At 43.9% G+C, this 20,249-nt stretch overlaps 1 protein-coding gene across 1 annotated transcript in view; it reads left to right on the top strand.

Annotated features, from left to right (window-relative positions):
- Positions 1 to 60: 60 nt before the first annotated feature.
- Positions 61 to 20,249, top strand: part of LOC126236609 (tyrosine--tRNA ligase, mitochondrial) — a 110,885-nt gene continuing 90,696 nt past the window's right edge. Inside the window, exons 1-2 of the mRNA XM_049946046.1 lie at positions 61 to 562; positions 733 to 880. Of these exons, the coding sequence (XP_049802003.1) occupies positions 432 to 562; positions 733 to 880 (279 nt within the window). The 5' untranslated portion in view covers positions 61 to 431. The remainder of the gene's footprint in view (positions 563 to 732; positions 881 to 20,249) is intronic.

The raw sequence follows: 20,249 nt of genomic DNA, 5'->3' as shown, positions 1-20,249 counted from the left end.
ACTGCACCGACAATTAAAAACTTACGCACGGCATATACCTCTGTATATTGGTTTTGTTAAGTAATTCAATTGTGATGTATTGTGTGTAGGTAGTGGTACATTTGAAAACGATACGAAGAAGTATCATGTATTAAAATAAATAGGTACTTGTGCAAATATTTGAGAGTACGTAAACAAATAGGAAGGAAGACAAAATAGAAGTCCGTGCGCTAAAAGCATGAAAGCTGTTTGTTAGAAAAAAATTGGTAACTGAACCATTACTGCGTGAACAACATAAGATTAATTTGGAAAAATCTCACAGTATTTAATATGACCGGATTTGTCTGTTGGTGGAACTTGTAATTGTGAGTCTAATCACGGATATACGCGACGTTTAATTTAAATATTTTAACTTGGGTACTGTAACAACACCGCCGATTGTAGGTTATAGTATGAAGCTCGTACAAGGAATTCTGAAGTTGAAACACTTTTCCCTCAGTGTCAGTAGGCATTATTCAAACAGAAATGTGCTGAAATTGCACGAGAGAGGGATGTATAAGGATATATTCCCAGATACTGCAAGGTTGGGTTATTAATGCAGTTAAAATAGGATATATAATTTTATATAAACATTAATCGTCATTTATTTTATTTTTACACTCTTTTTAAAGCGCGGAGATTGTTGACATGCTGAACGCTAAGCCACAGTGTGTATTAATCGTCATTTATTTTATTTTCACGCTCTTTTTAAAGTGCGGAGATTGTTGACTTGCTGAACGCTAAGCCACAGTGTGTATATGCTGGCTTTGATCCAACGGCCGATAGTCTGCATATTGGCAACCTGCTTGTAATTATTAATCTGTTACACTGGCAAAGAAGCGGACATAGAGTCATAGTGCTGGTAAGTTTTCCTCTTACTAGGTTTTATATTCATTATGAAACTGACAGTCATGAGATTTATTTTTCCTACCCATGTTTGTTGTGGTCTTCAGTCCTGACACTGGTTTGATGCAGCTCTCCATGCTACTCTATCATGTGCAAGCTTCTTCATCTCCCAGTACTTACTGCAACCTACTTCCTTCTGAATCTGCTTAATGTATTCATCTCTTGGTCTCCCTCTATGATTCTTACACTCCACACTTCCCTCCAATACTAAATATGTGATCCCTTGATGCCTCAGAACATGTCCTACCAACCGGTCCCTTCTTCTTGTCAAGTTGTGCCACAACCTCCTTTTCTCCCCAATTCTATTCAATACCTCCTCATTAGTTATGTGGTCGATCCATCTAATATTCAGCATTCTTCTGTAGCACCACATTTCGAAAGCTTCTATTCTCTTCTTTTCCAAACTATTTATCATCCATGTTTCACTTCCATACATGGCTACACTCCATACAAATACTTTCAGAAACGACTTCCTGACACTTAAATCTATACTCGATGTTAACAAATTTCTCTTCTTCAGAAAAGCTTTCCCTGCCATTGCCAGTCTACATTTTATATCCTCTCTACTTCGACCATCATCAGTTATTTTGCTCCCCAAATAGCAAAACTCATCTACTACATTAAGTGTCTCATTTCCTAATCTAATCCCCTCAGCATCACCATACTTAATTCGACTACATTCCATTATCCTCGTTTGTACATTTTATATCCTCCTTTCAAGACTGTCCTTTCCGTTCAACTGCTCTTCCAAGTCCTTTGCTGTCTCTGACAGAATTACAGTGTCATCGACGAACCTCAAAGTTTTTATTTCTTCTCCATGGATTTCAATACCTACTCTGAATTTTTCTTTTGTTTCCCTTACTGCTTGCTCAATATACAGATTGAATAACATTGGGGAGAGGCTACAACCCTGTCTCACTCCCTTCCAAACCACTGTTTCCCTTTCATGCCCCCTCGACTCTTATAACTGCCCTCTGGTTTCTGTACAAATTGTAAATATCCTTTCGCTCCCTGTATTTTACCCCTACCACCTTCAGAATTTGAAAGACAGTATTCCAGTCAATATTGTCAAAAGCATTTTCCGAGTTTAAAAATGCTAGAAACGTAGGTTTGCCTTTTCTTAATCTAGCTTCTAAGATAAGTCATAAGGGTCTGTATTGCCTCACGTGTTCCAACATTTCTACGGAATCCAAACTGATCTTCCCTGAGATCGGCTTCTACCAGTTTTTCCATTCGTCTGTAAAGAATTCACGTTAGTATTTTGCAGCTGTGACTCGCCTTAATGGAATGTTGTTTACTCCCAGGGCCTTGCTTTGACCCAGGCCTTTCAGTGCTCTGTCAAAATCTCCATGCAGTATTGTATCTCCCATTTCATCTTCATCTACATCCTCTTCCATTTCCATAATATTGTCCTCAAGTATATCAACCTTGTCTAGACCCTCTATATACTCCTTCCACCTTTCTGCTTTCCCTTCTTTGCTTTGAATTGGGTTTCCATCTGAGCTCTTGATATTCATACAAGTGGCTCTCTTTTCTCCAAAGGTCTCTTTAATTTTCCTGTAGGCAATATCTATCTTACCCCTAGTGAGATATGCCTCTACATCTCTACATTTGTCCTCTAGCCATCCCTGCTTAGCCATTTTGCACTTCCTGTCAATCTCATATTTGAGACGTTTGTATTCCTTTTTGCCTGCTTCATTTACTGCATTTTTATATTTTCTCCTTTCATCAATTAAATTCAATATTTCTTCTGTTACCCAAGGATTTCTACTAGCCCTCGTCTTTTTACCTACTTGATCTTCTGCTGCCTTCACTACTTCATCCCTCAGAGCTACCCATTCTTCTTCTACTGTATTTCTTTCCCCCATTCTTGTCAATTGTTCCCTTATGCTCTCCCTGAAACTCCGTGCAACCTCTGGTTTAGTCAGTTTATTCTGGTCCCATCCCCTTAAATTCCCAACTTTTTGCAGTTTTAATCTACCTGAGATCATAACCGATAGATTGTGGTCAGAGTCCACATCTGCCCCTGGAAATGTCCTACAATTTAAAACCTGGTTCCTAAATCTCTGTCTTACCATGATATAATCTATCTGATACCTTCGAGTACCTCCAGACCTCTTCCATGTATACAACCTTGTTTTATGATTCTTGAACCAAGTGTTAGCTATGATTAAGTTATGCTCTGTGCAAAATTCTACCAGATGGCTTCCTCTTTCATTTCTTACCCCCAGTCCATATTCACCTACTGTGTTTCCTTCTCTCCCTTTTCCTACTCTCGAATTTGTCACCCATGACTATTAAATTTTCATCTCCCTTCACTACGTGAATAATTTCTTTTATCTCATCATACATTTCATCAATTTCTTCATCATCTGCAGAGCTAGTTGGCATATAAACTTGTACTACTGTAGTAGGCATGGGCTTTGTGTCTATGTTGGCCACAATATTGCGTTCACTATGCTGTTTGTAGTAGCTTACCTGCACTCCTATTTTTTATTCATTATTAAACCTACTCCTGCATTACCCCTATTTGATTTTGTATTTATAACCCTGTATTCACCTGACCAGAAGTCTTGTTCCTCCTGCCACCGAACTTCACTAATTGCCACTATATCTAACTTTAACCTATCGATTTCCCTTTTTAAATTTTCTAACCTACCTGCCCAATTAAGGGATCTGACATTCCACGCTCCGATCTGTAGAACGCCAGTTTTCTTTCTCCTGATAACGACGTCCTCTTGAGTAGTCCCCGCCCGGAGATCCGAATGGGGGACTATTTTACCTCCGGAATATTTTACCCATGAGGACACCATCATCATTTAACCATACAGTAGAGCTGCATGCCATCGAGAAAATTTATGGCTGTAGTTTCCCCTTGCTTTCAGCCGTTCGTAGTACCAGCACAGCAAGGCCGTTTTGTTTAGTGTTACAAGGCCAGATCAGTCAATCATCCAGACTGTTGCCCCTGCAACTACTGAAAAGGCTGCTTCTCCTCTTCAGGAACCACACATTTGTCTGGCCTCTCAACAGATACCCCTCTATTGTGGTTGCACCTACAGTACGGCCATCTGTATCACTTAGGCACGCAAGCCTCCCCACCAATGGCAAGGTCCATGGCTCATGGTTACCCATAAAAAAAGTTATTATTTTTATTCACTGTTAGTGACCATGACAATTAAACACCTCTTGCATGCTGTAGTTTTAGTACATGCACAGAAATCACTGTTGTCATTCAGAACTCGGTTTGCTTCCAGGCATTGTCTCCTCCTTTGTTCCTCCCCTCCCCTTTTTGTCACTGTTGTGATCATTTAGTAGTGCACATCAGTTCTGTGACAAAAATACCACCTTAGGTCAAACCTTTTTGTTAAAAGAAATGGCTTAGTGTTTGGTGGCAATTGCAGCTAGGTTTTATGTTAATGAAAGTGAAGCTGTCGTCAGTCTTAAGGTTGGCTTGAACACCACAGTGCTTTGCCAGGTGTGGTGGTGTTATGCTGCTGCCATCTCCTAAGTATGAGCTGACTTACCCAGTTAATTATAGGGGGGGTCTACAGTTTAAGTTGGCTCTGAATCAGGGTGTAACATGGAATTTTTCATATTAAGAAACATTGCAAAAGGTGCAAGAACTGAAAAGTGACAGATAAATGTCCTAGTAATGTATGAGGTTTGAACCCGTTACCTTTGGATCCACAGTCAGGCACTTTACCTGGAAGCGAACAGAAATGTAATAAAATTAATATTGTTGAAGTAGGCGTTTCAAAGAAAAAGAAGGGAAGACATTTTGAATTTGATGTTAAGATTAAAAACAATTATCACTCATAATAACAACCCTACACTGACACAAAAAGTAGCTAAATATGTAGCCTCAATTATCTCCTTGGTGAAATAAAGATTCTGAACAATGATTACAACAGTTTTGAAACAGACTGAAACTACTTTTGCTTGGCAACACATAGTCCACAGAGGACTTTCTGCTTGAATAATGTGTTTCTGAGCAGGGGACATTATTTAGTGAATAAACATTCTGAGAATAGTGTAAATATAACTCACTTGTTTACAACATACAGATACATATCCATTCAGTGCAGAGGCTGTGTACAACCAAAGCAAATTCAAATAAAGTCAAATCTATGCTGAGAAACGAAAACTGAACCAAGTCAAAACAGACATATGGAAAGCCATGCGATCAACATTCTTTGAATTTGAAAACAAGATCATACCAATGAAGAATGAGACAGTGTCTTTTACTACAAGTTACTTTAAACAAATTGTATGTAAATCAAGGAACACTGTACATTAGGGACTTACCAAATGAGGCAGTGCAGCTGTTGAGACACTGACCTCAAATTCGGGAGGTAGCATCTTGCTAATGTGAATGTACTTGTATTGTGTGGTATGTACACTACTATTAGTAGTATATATCAGCGACTTAAGGAATATAATTTGGAGCCCAGATGAGGCAAAGCAAAAAGCAAAGCTCCATGTTCTGGCTCTGTTGGGCCAATCAAGACCAACGTGGTATTTAGGTGTGTGGTGTCAGCAAATTAGTCTCCTGGCCATTTTTGGCTTATATTTTATTTATGTGAGTTCACAGTCCTATAGCATTTCAGAAATTACAAATTCCACTTAGACTATTACTGGATTTATTTGCTTCACAATTAAGATTTCAGTATATATGATAATTTCAAGTGATAACTCACCAAGAAATGTGTCAATATATATGTTATTCACTGTTGTGAAGAGGACATCATTCTTGTGTCATATGATATTTACATGTCACTTTACATTCGTGAATGCTAAGTGGTACAGATAAATATGCTAATACAAGAGGACACTATACTTCTTAACTGTGTGTTGATTCAACTCTTGGTGACTTATCATTAGAAAATGGCATGCATACTGGGATCACAATTGGGAAGTAAATAAATATGTCAGCTCTATGAGGCTATTTGCAGGCAATACTATTGTGTAAAGGAAGGTGACGTCATTAGACACTCATTATTTAAAGTAGAGACACTTGCATATGGGCAGTGTCAGATGCAGAGATTAGCAGCTGACTCTAAGCATATGCACAGTCCAGTCACATTAATGTGACCACACGTAAAATATTCTCAGTTTTCTTGTGCATCAATTCAGGATAAAATCTCAAGGTTTCGACGATAGCCTCCATCGTCATTGTCAGGAGCAACTGCTGAGGTGGCCATATGTAGCCTGTGGACGGTTTCTGATTGCTCGGCGATTACATACTGTTGTAGCAGACTGTGTTTGCTGAACCTAGTCCCTTTAGGAGATCCGAAATATGAATTTTCCAATTAAGATTCTCATCTACATGTACACCCGAAAACTTAGTACGCTCTACCCTGTCTACTGACTTTTGTTGATGTGTTCTACACTCCTGGAAATTGAAATAAGAACACCGTGAATTCATTGTCCCAGGAAGGGGAAACTTTATTGACACATTCCTGGGGTCAGATACATCACATGATCACACTGACAGAACCACAGGCACATAGACACAGGCAACAGAGCATGCACAATGTCGGCACTAGTACAGTGTATATCCACCTTTCGCAGCAATGCAGGCTGCTATTCTCCCATGGAGACGATCGTAGAGATGCTGGATGTAGTCCTGTGGAACGGCTTGCCATGCCATTTCCACCTGGCGCCTCAGTTGGACCAGCGTTCGTGCTGGACGTGCAGACCGCGTGAGACGACGCTTCATCCAGTCCCAAACATGCTCAATGGGGGACAGATCCAGAGATCTTGCTGGCCAGGGTAGTTGACTTACACCTTCTAGAGCACGTTGGGTGGCACGGGATACATGCGGACGTGCATTGTCCTGTTGGAACAGCAAGTTCCCTTGCCGGTCTAGGAATGGTAGAACGATGGGTTCGATGACGGTTTGGATGTACCGTGCACTATTCAGTGTCCCCTCGACGATCACCAGTGGTGTACGGCCAGTGTAGGAGATCGCTCCCCACACCATGATGCCGGGTGTTGGCCCTGTGTGCCTCGGTCGTATGCAGTCCTGATTGTGGCGCTCACCTGCACGGCGCCAAACACGCATACGACCATCATTGGCACCAAGGCAGAAGCGACTCTCATCGCTGAAGACGACATGTCTCCATTCGTCCCTCCATTCACGCCTGTCGCGACACCACTGGAGGCGGGCTGCACGATGTTGGGGCGTGAGCGGAAGATGGCCTAATGGTGTGCGGGACCATAGCCCAGCTTCATGGAGACGGTTGCGAATGGTCCTCGCCGATACCCCAGGAGCAACAGTGTCCCTAATTTGCTGGGAAGTGGCGGTGCGGTCCCCTACGGCACTGCGTAGGATCCTACGGTCTTGGCGTGCATCCGTGCGTCGCTGCGGTCCGGTCCCAGGTCGACGGGCACATGCACCTTCCGCCGACCACTGGCGACAACATCGATGTACTGTGGAGACCTCACGCCCCACGTGTTGAGCAATTCGGTGGTACGTCCACCCGGCCTCCCGCATGCCCACTATACGCCCTCGCTCAAAGTCCGTCAACTGCACATACGGTTCACGTCCACGCTGTCGCGGCATGCTACCAGTGTTAAAGACTGCGATGGAGCTCCATATGCCACGGCAAACTGGCTGACACTGACGGCGGCGGTGCACAAATGCTGCGCAGCTAGCGCCATTCGACGGCCAACACCGTGGTTCCTGGTGTGTCCGCTGTGCCGTGCGTGTGATCATTGCTTGTACAGCCCTCTCGCAGTGTCCGGAGCAAGTATGGTGGGTCTGACACACTGGTGTCAATGTGTTCTTTTTTCCATTTCCAGGAGTGTATTTATTGAAGGAACTGTACTTTTTGAAGCAGAAAATTGGATGTACTGTGTTTTTTCAAAGTTTAGAACAAGCCCATTTGCAGAAAACCAATTAATGACTTTTCCAAAGACTTTATTTGTATCATTTTCAGTTGGACTTTCTTTTACTGGATTAATAATGATGCTTGTACCATCAGCAGACAGTGTCAGTTCAGCTTTCTGTTTCAGATAGGAAGGGAGGTCGTTCACATATATCAAGAACAGAAGGGGACTCATGAGTGAACCCTGTGGAACACCTAATGTAATTTCACCCCAGTTAGATGAAGTGGCAAACTTATTTAAATCACTTGACCCTTATAAGGAAACTTTTTGCTTCCTGTTCTGTAGGTATGACTTGAACCACTCATGTGCTATACCATTTATACCATAGAAATGTAATTTCTGTAACATAATGTTGTGTTTCACACAATCAAATGCTTTGGACAAGTCACAGAAAATTCCTATTGGTGACATATTACTATTTAAAGACTCCACTATGTGGGCAGTGAAATTGTGTATTGCTGTCTCAGTGGAACAGCATTTTTGAAATCCGATCCCATTACTGTTGAGATGGCTAACCGCTCTTGAGTACATTACTTTATCAAAGATTTTTGTGAATGCTGTAAGCAATGATACTGGCCAATAATTATTGCCATCTGTGGTGTCCCCCTTTTTGTAGAGGGGCCTGACAATGGCATATTTTAACCTGTCTGGGAAAATACCTTGAGTTAGTGATGCATTACATATGTGACTCAGAACATCAGCTGTAATTGCTCCACATTGTTTTAATATCTTATTAGAGATGTCATCTACTCCAACAGAATATTTATTTTTCAGAGATTTAATAATTTTACTTATTTCACAACAGGTTTTTAGGTGAAACTTAATCTGACTAATTTTTTTTCAAATCAGACTCTTCCATGTACTGCCTAGCTTTTTATTTTGAATTGTTCTCACCAATTTTTTCTCCTACACTTAAGAAATGATTGTTAAATACATTAGCTACTTCCGTACTGTTGGTTGGGATGGTCTTGTTCTCTTTAACAGTAATAATACCTACTCCAGTGGTTACTTTTCCTGTCTCCCTTCTAACAACATTCCATATTGACTTGATTTTATTGCCGGAGTTGTTAATTTCTTCTCTAACATACATATTTCTTGATTTCCTTACAACTTTTCTCAGTATGTTACAAAAATTTTTATAGTGTAAAACTACTTCTGGATCTTTACTTGTTCTTGATGTCACATACAGTTTTCTTTTTCTTTCTGAAGACACTTTAATACCTGTAGTAATCCAAGGTTTCTTTGAAAAGTGTGTGGTGTTACACTTAGTAATTTTCTTTGGGAAACAATGTTCAAAGAGGGATATAAATTTATCAAGAAATATTTTGCACTTATCATTAGCATTTGGCTCATTGTAAACATCTCCCCAATTAACATTTCTTAAGCTTTCTCTGAAGTGCTGTATAGATAACAGGTTGAGCGACCTCACACTTTTACTTAATGGTTTCTGAACTGTACACCATGTAAGGTTTTGTAAGTTAACCAGTTGTGCATCATGACCTGACAATCCATTTACCACAGCGAAAACATGTGTGTGTTTTACATCCTCTTTTTGTGCAATTTCATTATCTATTAGCGTGCTACTGTCCTGAGCTATACGTGTAGGGAAATTGATCACTGATTCTAAGTTATATGTTGTTAATAACACTTTTAGTTCACTTTTCCTATCAGAATTACTTAGAAAGTTTACATTGAAATCACCAAAGATTAATAACTTCTTCTTTTTGTCTGACAGACAGCATAATAGAGAGTCAAACTATTTTATGAACATCTCCCAGTCTCCTAATGGGGACCTGTACACTGTTGCTAATATCAATACTACATTATCTAACTGAAGTTCACATGCACAAACCTAAAAGTGCTGATCAACACAAAATTTGCTTACTTCTACAGTTTTGCATTTATACCATTGTTTTATGAAAATGGCAACTCCTCCTTTATCCATCCTAGATCTACAAGTGTAAGATGCTAAATTATACCCACTTATACTGACACTATCCATGCCCACAGTTACATGGTGTTCAGACAGACAGATTATATCAATCTCATTCTTATTTTTGACATCGTCTAAACACGCTGATAGCTCATCTACTTTATATTTTATTCCCCTGATATTTTGATGGAGTATGTTGATACTGTCATTAGCTTTACCCCAATTAACTGTGCATGAAGTTTCTTTTCTTCTATTTTCCTTGGTTGCTGTCTGTCTGGAATTTGGCTTTAACCTAAAAAACCTGTCTGCCTGGACCCATTAACCACAGCGATCAACCCTTATGTGACTGTGGACCCCCTTACAGTTTCTGCTAATAGAGAAGCTAACTTACTTTTCCTCATCCTATTCAGGTGCAAGCCATGTGTAGTGTATACCCAACTACCAATAGCATTTACTGGAACAACACTTATGTGATATTTTGCCGGTGTCTGGATCATCCTGTTCAGCTCAGTGTTAACATGCCTTACAGCAGTGTTTACCCAGGGCTGATCATTACGCTGAAAGACCTCCACAAACCCCACATTTGTGTACTCAGTTTCTGATCCTATTTTATCCAGGTCACTCCTAATACTGTATCTCGGATTCATAGCCAGGCTGTTTCGTGCTCCCCCAGCTATAATTACCTGAGCTTCCTTCTCAAATTCCCTTCGTAGCTGACCTAAGTTTTCTGTCACCTTGCTAAGGCTAGCACTTGGTTTCACAAAACTTGTGACCTGGTACCCTGCACCTAATTTATCCTGAAGCTGCTGGCCCACACCCCTCCTATGACGTTGCCTATAAGCAGAATTCTTTTCCTATTCTGGTTTGATACCGACCAGTCTTTTTTCTTTAATCTAATATTCTGCTTCAACCTACTTTCAACTACATCTGGATGTAGGATAGTGTTACCTTGAGACCTATTGTCAGTGCAATTGGTTCTCCTACCTACAAGCTGGCCAAATACCTAACAAAGTTGATGACTCCTATATTCGGCTGGTGTGAACATCACATCAGAAACTCCCAGACTTTCATTGAGAAAATCAAGCAGGTTAGAGTTGGTCCAAATGACATTTTAGTCAGCCTGGATGTGGTATCGCTGTTCAAAAAAGTTCCTGTGGAGGACACTTTCAAAATGATGGCGGATCTTTTTCCTCCTGAAACTATTAAGTTGTTCTTCCATGTGATGGTGACCACCTACTTCTTGTATGGTAATAAATTTTATAAAATAATGGACGATATGACAATGGGCTCTTCATTGTGTCCATCATTGGCTAACTTTTTTATGGAGAATTTTGAGGAACGTGCATTAAATTCAGCTCCCCTCCGTCCACCCTTATTTTATCGTTATGTTGACTATACATTTGTGGTTTGGCCACATTGTGCAGAAGCTCTCGAGCAATTCATGGAACAAATGAAGAGCATACGTCTGAAAATCTGGTTTACTGTTGAGATGGAGAAGGAAGGAAGGTTGCCATTTTTAGTCGTTTTAGTACAACAACAGGCGGACAGGCATCACAGCTGCTCTGTGTACCGCAAGCCAATGCATACCGATTTAACCTTAATGCACAGAGTCTCCACCATCCTGTTCAAGAGCCATTTTGAACACGTTGGTATATAGAGCAAAAACTGTTTCTGATGAGGACCACTTGAAGTACGCAATTAACCATGTGGAGTACGTGTTCTGAAAGAATGGCTATGGTGCATGTGATGTAAAAGCACCATTCTGCAAGAAAAGGAAATGTGAAAATGCTGCACGCTCACAGGATGAAACACCGATTGTGGTTCTCCCTTTTTACGGCACTATATCCAGCAAAATAGGAAGAGTTCTGGGTAGACCGGGTATAAGACCGATTTTTTGTCCTCCTAAGAAAATTAAGGAGATGATGCCTCCTGTTAAGGACAGTCTTGGCCTCGGGGTCCGTGGAATTTATAATATCCGCTGTGAGTGTGGAAGCAATTTTATAGGTCAGACCATTCGTACAGTTTCCGACCACTGTGCAGAACACCAACAGCATATTAAAAATAGAGAACTGGAGAAATCGGCAACTGTGGAGCACAGCCTCACGAAAAAACATAAAATACTGTTTGATGAAACAAAACTTTTGCCCCATGCCTCCATATATTGGGATTCTGTTATTAAGGAGGCTGTTGAAATAAGAATGAGTGAGACGAACTTTAACCCTGATAGCGGATACTATCTGAGCGGTGCATGGAAACGAGCGCTCAATGCAGAGAAGCAGCAGAGACATTCCTTGCAGGCTTTACGTTCTCGTGGAAGCAGTGGCACCACCAGTGCAGACACTGACACCATCTGCTACAGCAGTATGTAATCGCCAACCAATCAGAAGCCGTCCACAGGCTGTATAAGGCCACCACAGCAGCAGTGAAGACGGTCAGTTGCTCGTGGTGGTGGTGGTGGTGGTGGTGGTGGTGGTGGTGGTGCTGGTGCTGGTGGTGGCTATCAACGAAAGCTTGAGATTTTATCTCGGACCGACGTGGCAAGAAAACCGAGAGTGTTTTATATATCAGTGGCATTGTGAAAGACTTCATTCTCATGGAATAACCACTCACAGACATCACGTGGTAGCACTAGCAGTGGAGGGTACATAACGAATGTCGGAGGAATGCAGAAAATAGTGCAGTCATTGTAATGCAGAAACAAAGTGTGTTTTTTTTTTTTTTTCTTTTCTGATGTCGAAAAGGGTATGATCATTGGCTTTTGGGCCAAGATGAAAGCGTTTCCAAAGCTGCTATGTCTGTAAACTACTCACGTGATGAGTGCTTAAAGTATACCGTGCATGGCAAGGTAGTGCTATCAAAAACCATTACTGAGGAATCTGTGGTGCACCACGGGCCATAGATGACAGGTGAATGACAGCTGTGGAGATGTGTACAGGCCAATAGATGTGCAACTGTTAAACAACTTGACATCCCAAGTGAACCAAGGGGCTACCAACAGCATCTCCTCAGTGACCATTCAGCGAACATTGCTGCTTATGCATCTCTGCAGCAGGTGCCTGGTTCATGCACCTGGTTCATGCATGCTGATAGCTGTTCATCGGCAGCAAAGGTTGGAATCTGTATGCCATTACAGGTGGTCTTGTCAGATGAATCATGTTTTATGCTCCATCAGGCAGATGACCATTTGTGTGTATGGAATGAAATGTCCAAAAGCCAACATGCCGCAACAATTGGCAGAGCTTCATGATCTGGAGAATGTTTTTGTGTCATTGTCTGGGTGATATCATCATTCTGGAAGGCACAGTGAATGAACGCAAGTATACATCTATCCATGCGGACAATGTCCATCCCTACATGCAGTTTGTTTTTCCTCGACACAATAGCTTCTACCAACTGGACATTCTGTGGACACGCAATGTGTTTGCTATATTCCCCTGGCCACCAGCCTCCTTGGATTTAAACCCATTCAATAATCTATGGGACCACCTTGATTGGACTGTTCATGGCATGTATCCTCAACCAAGAAACCTAGCACAGCTGACCACAGCAGGGGAACAGGCATGGCTCTACATCCGTGTCTGTACCTTCCAGGACCTCACTGACTCTCTCCCTGCACATTTTGCACTGGTGCACGCTGCAAAGGGAGTTATTCAGGTTTTTGACAGATGAGTACATGTATGTTACTGGATGAGTGTATAAGTGTGATTTGATGTATGCAAACAGACAAAAAGAGCCCACTTTGTTTGACTGTGCAGTATGTGATTACCTATATCATTCAAGTATTAATGAGTATGTGTGTGGAGTGATTTACCGATAAGGTGGAACAACCTCTTCAATTTAGCTGTTGGGAGAGGCAGATGCCAGACAGATTTAGTGTAAGAATCCAAGGGAAGCATAGTTCATGCATGAAAAAGAATCACTCACAATATCCTCATTTGACAAATTCAGTGTTTTTTGACAATTTGAGATCTTTACTAGGTACTTGCCGCCACAAACAGTATAGTGGTGTGTAGAGTACAGATATAGATGTTGTGGTGGTTGACATTCGGATTAGTTACTCAGAGAAAGCAAATCTGTATTTCTGTATTGTTTCATACTGTGTGTGGGGGGGTGGGGGAGGTGCATGCCATTTCTCCTTCAAGTAATATAGTTTTAGATGTTACTGGTGTTTCGGGCTAATATTGATTGTTGGCAAACTTAATAAGGAACTAAATGTAGTGTGAGGCTGCTGTCAGTATGTCCAACTATTTTAAGATACACTAGACATCTGTACCAATCAACCAAGAACATTTACAGTTAATAAGTATTTTGCCTCAGTACACACTTATAATGTATCAACTGAGTGATAAAAGATTGAAGAATGTGAAAATGATAGTAAAAATGTAATAACTTCAAGTTGAACAAATACACTCCTGGAAATGGAAAAAAGAACACATTGACACCGGTGTGTCAGACCCACCATACTTGCTCCGGACACTGCGAGAGGGCTGTACAAGCAATGATCACACACACGGCACAGCGGACACACCAGGAACCACGGTGTTGGCCGTCGAATGGCGCTAGCTGCGCAGCATTTGTGCACCGCCGCCGTCAGTGTCAGCCAGTTTGCCGTGGCATACGGAGCTCCATCACAGTCTTTAACACTGGTAGCATGCCGCGACAGCGTGGACGTGAACCGTATGTGCAGTTGACGGACTTTGAGCGAGGGCATATAGTGGGCATGCGGGAGGCCGGGTGGACGTACCGCCGAATTGCTCAACACGTGGGGCGTGAGGTCTCCACAGTACATCGATGTTGTCGCCAGTGGTCGGCGGAAGGTGCACGTGCCCGTCAACCTGGGACCGGACCGCAGCGACGCACGGATGCACGCCAAGACCGTAGGATCCTACGCAGTGCCGTAGGGGACCGCACCGCCACTTCCCAGCAAATTAGGGACATTGTTGCTCCTGGGGTATCGGCGAGGACCATTCGCAACCGTCTCCATGAAGCTGGGCTATGGTCCCGCACACCGTTAGGCCGTCTTCCGCTCACGCCCCAACATCGTGCAGCCCGCCTCCAGTGGTGTCGCGACAGGCGTGAATGGAGGGACGAATGGAGACATGTCGTCTTCAGCGATGAGAGTCGCTTCTGCCTTGGTGCCAATGATGGTCGTATGCGTGTTTGGCGCCGTGCAGGTGAGCGCCACAATCAGGACTGCATACGACCGAGGCACACAGGGCCAACACCCGGCATCATGGTGTGGGGAGCGATCTCCTACACTGGCCGTACACCACTGGTGATCGTCGAGGGGACACTGAATAGTGCACGGTACATCCAAACCGTCATCGAACCCATCGTTCTACCATTCCTAGACCGGCAAGGGAACTTGCTGTTCCAACAGGACAATGCACGTCCGCATGTATCCCGTGCCACCCAACGTGCTCTAGAAGGTGTAAGTCAACTACCCTGGCCAGCAAGATCTCTGGATCTGTCCCCCATTGAGCATGTTTGGGACTGGATGAAGCGTCGTCTCACGCGGTCTGCACGTCCAGCACGAACGCTGGTCCAACTGAGGCGCCAGGTGGAAATGGCATGGCAAGCCGTTCCACAGGACTACATCCAGCATCTCTACGATCGTCTCCATGGGAGAATAGCAGCCTGCATTGCTGCGAAAGGTGGATATACACTGTACTAGTGCCGACATTGTGCATGCTCTGTTGCCTGTGTCTATGTGCCTGTGGTTCTGTCAGTGTGATCATGTGATGTATCTGACCCCAGGAATGTGTCAATAAAGTTTCCCCTTCCTGGGACAATGAATTCACGGTGTTCTTATTTCAATTTCCAGGAGTGTATATTGCAAGGAAGACGCAATACATGAAAGTCACAGATCAAGTAAACAGAGTGAGACGTGTGTACACTTTGACAGTCAAATCATAACTGAGTCCAAGTCTAGCGGCCACTGGCTGGCTGACCGCTTAGGTGACGCCGCTGCTGCATGGCTGGCAGACAGCACCGCAAGTAGAGGATGCGCGTAACTGCGCGGCGGCACTTTGAAAGATCGGCGAGTCACAATACTTTTCCCCCCTTTGAATTTTTTGCACAGGTCTTGATGGAGGTGGCCTGTAGATTGCTAACGTCCATAGGTGTTGTTTGGCTGGCCGTAAAGTCTCGAGTAGGAGGCTTCCCATACGGACGGAAGTGCCCCAATGATAACGGGTCGAGATGACAGGAGACGTGGGGGTCAAATCTGCTGGGGCCCCGTGCACCAATCTGCCCATTGCAGCAAGTCCGGTTGTTGTAACAGGAGACATGGGCGATGTGTCCACATCTGTAGGAGAAGGAGGCAAGTAGAGTTGCTCCGACAGATGATGGTCATCGGGTTCCTGGGCATGTCTCCTGGTGGCATCAGCTCTTGTGCTGGCACCGATATGATGGTGAGAGGACTGCGTTGTGAGTAATGAGAGATTCCAGTATCCCGAGTGTCAGGTAGAGCCGAAGGTGGTGTAGCGGAATCCGGAACAGGTGTTGCTGGCACATGAGGCCGAAGCTGGTCCGAATGATGCACTGCAACAACTGTGTCCGTCTGGATTTTATACAGGCGTCGGCCACGGTGTCGTAAGATGTGGCCAGGACTCCACTTTGGCCGCCTGCCATATCCCCATACCCATATAAGGTGTCGGCGGTGAACCGACCAAGCAAAGGCACCCGCGGCCGTGAGGGTGGAAGGCTGCAGAAGATGAAGTAGCGTGTGGGGCTGTCAGCGATGTAAGAACTCAGCCGGGCTGTGGTCGTCGCCCATAGGGGTGAAACGGTAAGAAGCCAGAAATTGGAGAAGCGCATCATCAGCAGCAGAAGAAGTCAGGAGTTTCCTCACTTGAACCTTAAATGTGCGGACCAGTCATTGAGACCCACCATTTGACTGTGGATGGAACGGAGGGGCCGTGATGTGCATGACGCCGTGACGCGGACAAAAATCCGCAAAATCGGAAGAGGCAATTTGCGGACCATTATCAGTAACAAGAGTAGAGGGAAAGCCTTCCAAAGAGAAAATGCAGGCTAGAGCATTGGTGGTTGCCGCGGTGGTAGGCGACGTGCAACGGACAATGAAAGGAAAGTTAGAGTAGGTGTCAATAACGAGAAGCCAATAAGTACCTAAAAAAGGTCCCGCGAAGTCAGCATGAATATGCTCCCAGGGCTTCTCAGGCGAAGGCCACGGTGACAAAGATGACTTCGGGGCAGCGGCCTGTGAAGCACAAGGGCCGCAGGCAGCGACCACGTGTACGATTTCAGAGCCGATGCCAGGCCAGTACACATGACAGCGCGCAAGAGATTTTGTGCGAGAGACACCCCACTGCCCTTGGTGAAGGAGGTGCAAGACTGAAGCACGCAGGGTACCACAACATGCGGCAAAGCATTTTCGGTGGAAAGGAGGATAACACCATCCCTAGCCATGAGGCGGTAACGCAAAGCATAGTAGTTCTGCAGTGGATCAGAAGTCTTAGCGGACGGACGATCTGGCCAATCCTTCTGAATACAGCGTAAAACCCAGGAGAGGGTAGGGTCAGAACCCGCAGCAGCCGCCATCCGGTCCCCGTTGATGGGGAACCCGTCCACAACCCGCTGCTCGGCAACATTCAGGTGGAAACACAAAAGTTCATCCCTATCGAATGCCAGATCAGGACCCATGGGAAGGCGAGACAGTGCATCAGCATTTGCATGTTGAGCCGTCGGCCAGAAATGAATCTCATAATTGAAACGAGACAAGTAGAGAGCCCAACGCTGGAGGCGGTGTGCAGCCTTGTCGGGAAGTGACGTTGATGGATGGAACAAGGAAACAAGTGGTTTGTGATCCATAACAAGATGAAATTTGGATCCATAGAGAAAAACACCAAACTTATGAAAAGCATAAATAATGGCCAAAGCTTCTTTTTCAATTTGAGAATATTTTTGTTGGGCATCCATGAGCGTTTTGGAGGCATAAGCAATGGGTTATTCAGAACCGTCAGGAAAATGGTGCGCAAGGACTGCACCAACCCTGTATTGAGAGGTGTCCGTGGCAAGAACAAGATGTTGGCCAGGTCAATAAATAGCCAGGCACGGGGCCTGTTTCAGCATAGTCTTCCATTTCTGGAAAGCCGCATCGCATGACGCGGACCAGTGAAAAGGCACGTTTTTATGCAACAGGCAATGCAACGGCTGAGCCACCAAAGCAGCAGACAGTGAAAACTTGTGATAGTATGCTATTTTCCCCAAGAAGGCCTGCACTTCCATAACAGATGTAGGGCGAGGAAGGGCATCGATCGCAGCGACAGTTTGCTGATGCGGACGAATACCATCCTGAGAGAGTTGAAACCTCAACTACGTGATAGGTGCCTGAAAAAATTTTGATTTCTGAAGATTACACTTAAGACCGGCAGTCTGTAAGACATGAAAAAGTGTGTGGAGATTTTGAAGATGTTCAGCAGTGATGGAGCTAGTGACAACAATGTCGTCCTGGTATTTTATACACCCAGGGACAGTGAGCAATAATTGTTCCAAGAATCGCTGAAAGAGAGCGGGGGTGCTGGCAACCCCGAATGGCAATCGTTGGTATTGATAGAGGCCGAAAGGTGTGTTAAGGACCAGAAACTGCCGGAAGCAGCGTCGAGAGGAAGTTGATGATAAGCTTCTGACAGGTCAAGTTTAGAAAAATACTGGCTTCCAGCAAGTTTAGTGAACAATTCTTCAGGTCGAGGCATAGGGTAAGTGTCGATAAGGCATTGAGCATTTACAGTGGCTTTGAAATCGCCACAGAGATGAATATCACCATGTGGCTTAGCAACGACAACGATAGGAGAGGACCACTCACTGGAAGTGACAGGAAGCAAGACCCCTGAAGCAGTGAGATGATCCAGCTCCCATTTGACCTGATCACGAAGGACCACAGGAATGGGCTGAGCCCGAAAAAACTTAGGCCGAGCAGTGGGTTTGAGCGTGATATGAGCTTCAAAGTCGTTTGCATGGCCTAACCCAGGAGAAAAAAGGGACGAAAATGTCATCAACAAGGAATCCAATTGAGCATAAGGAATAGCATCAGAGACGAGATTGACAGAGTCATCTATGGAGAACCCAAAAACGCGAAAGGCATCGAAACCAAAAAGATTCTCCGCGTTACTATGGTCGACCACAAATATGAGAACAGTGCAAATGACAGATTTGTAAGATACCTCAGCATCAAATTGTCCCAAGAGAGAAATCTTGTGTTTATTGTAAGTCCGTAATTGCCTAGTGACAAGTGACAGGATTGGAGAACCCAACTGAAGATACGTCTGAGAATTGATGATAGTGGCATCAGGTCCAGTATCCACCTGCATGCGAACATCTCGTCCAAGTATTTGGACAGTGAGGAATAACTTCCCCGAAAGGGAAGAATTGCAATTGACAAACAACACAGAATCAGAATCAGTGTCATGTTCATGAACATCATGTATGTGGTCGGATTTGCAAACAGATGGTGCGCCATGACCCTTTTTTTGCATTTGTGACACACGGCCCAACATTGTGAACAATCTTCTCATGAATGTTTCATAAAACACCGCGGACATGAAGGAAGTTGCCATGGGTTTTGCTGCAGTTTCTTAGAGGTTTGTTTACTGTTAGGCCGAGGATGTGCTTGGGAGCGTACTGCGGCCACGTCGGCTGGCAGGGACATGCCACACGCTTCATCAACATCGCACAGAGGTTGTATTTCCCCGACGTCGCCCCACGCCTCTATTTGCGCTCCAGCGGCGCGAGAAATTTCAAAAGACTGAGCGATGGATAGGACTTCATCTAGAGTCAGATTTGCCAGCTGAAGGGCACGTTGCCTAACTTCTTTGTCGAGCACTGATCGGATAATAGCAGCCCATACCATGGAATTAGCGTAGGATTCTTTGTGAACTTCAGTAACAAATTGACACTTTCTACTGAGGCTGTGAAGTTCAGGAGCCCAAGCACGATAGGATTGATTCGGTTGTTTTGGCAATGATAAAAGGCAACACGAGAGGCTACCACATGCGTTTGCTTTTGAAAATAGACGGACAGAAGTGAGCACATTTCAGCAAAAGACAGAGATGCAGGATCTTTCAAAGGAGCGAATTATGACAACAACCGATACATTTGAGGTGAAATCCATGAAAGGAACAAAGACTTATATGTTTGTTCATCCACGACATGTAATGCCAAGAAGTAATCAGACCAGTCTTCTGCCATCTTGTCGTCAGGAGGAAAAGTAGGTAGAGACAATGACGAGAGACGCCCCGCATTTGATGCCGCGTCGAAATCACGAATCGCATTTGTGAGAAGCGTTTGCTGTTCTACGAGACCTTGCAATAGTTGCTCTAAACTAGCCATGGAAACATGTGGGTCAACGATGGAAAAGAAAAATCACTACCTCATCACCAATTGTAATAACTTCAAGTTGAACAAATACATTTCAAGGAAGACGCAATACATGAAAGTCACAGATCAAGCAAACAGAGTGAGACGTGTGTACACTTTGACA

Source organism: Schistocerca nitens, chromosome 2 (assembly GCF_023898315.1).
Source record: "Schistocerca nitens isolate TAMUIC-IGC-003100 chromosome 2, iqSchNite1.1, whole genome shotgun sequence".
In the NCBI taxonomy this organism is placed as follows: Eukaryota; Metazoa; Arthropoda; class Insecta; order Orthoptera; family Acrididae; genus Schistocerca; species Schistocerca nitens.
The sequence above is the reverse complement of the archived record's forward strand: the minus strand, read 5'-3'. Positions and strand labels throughout refer to the sequence as shown.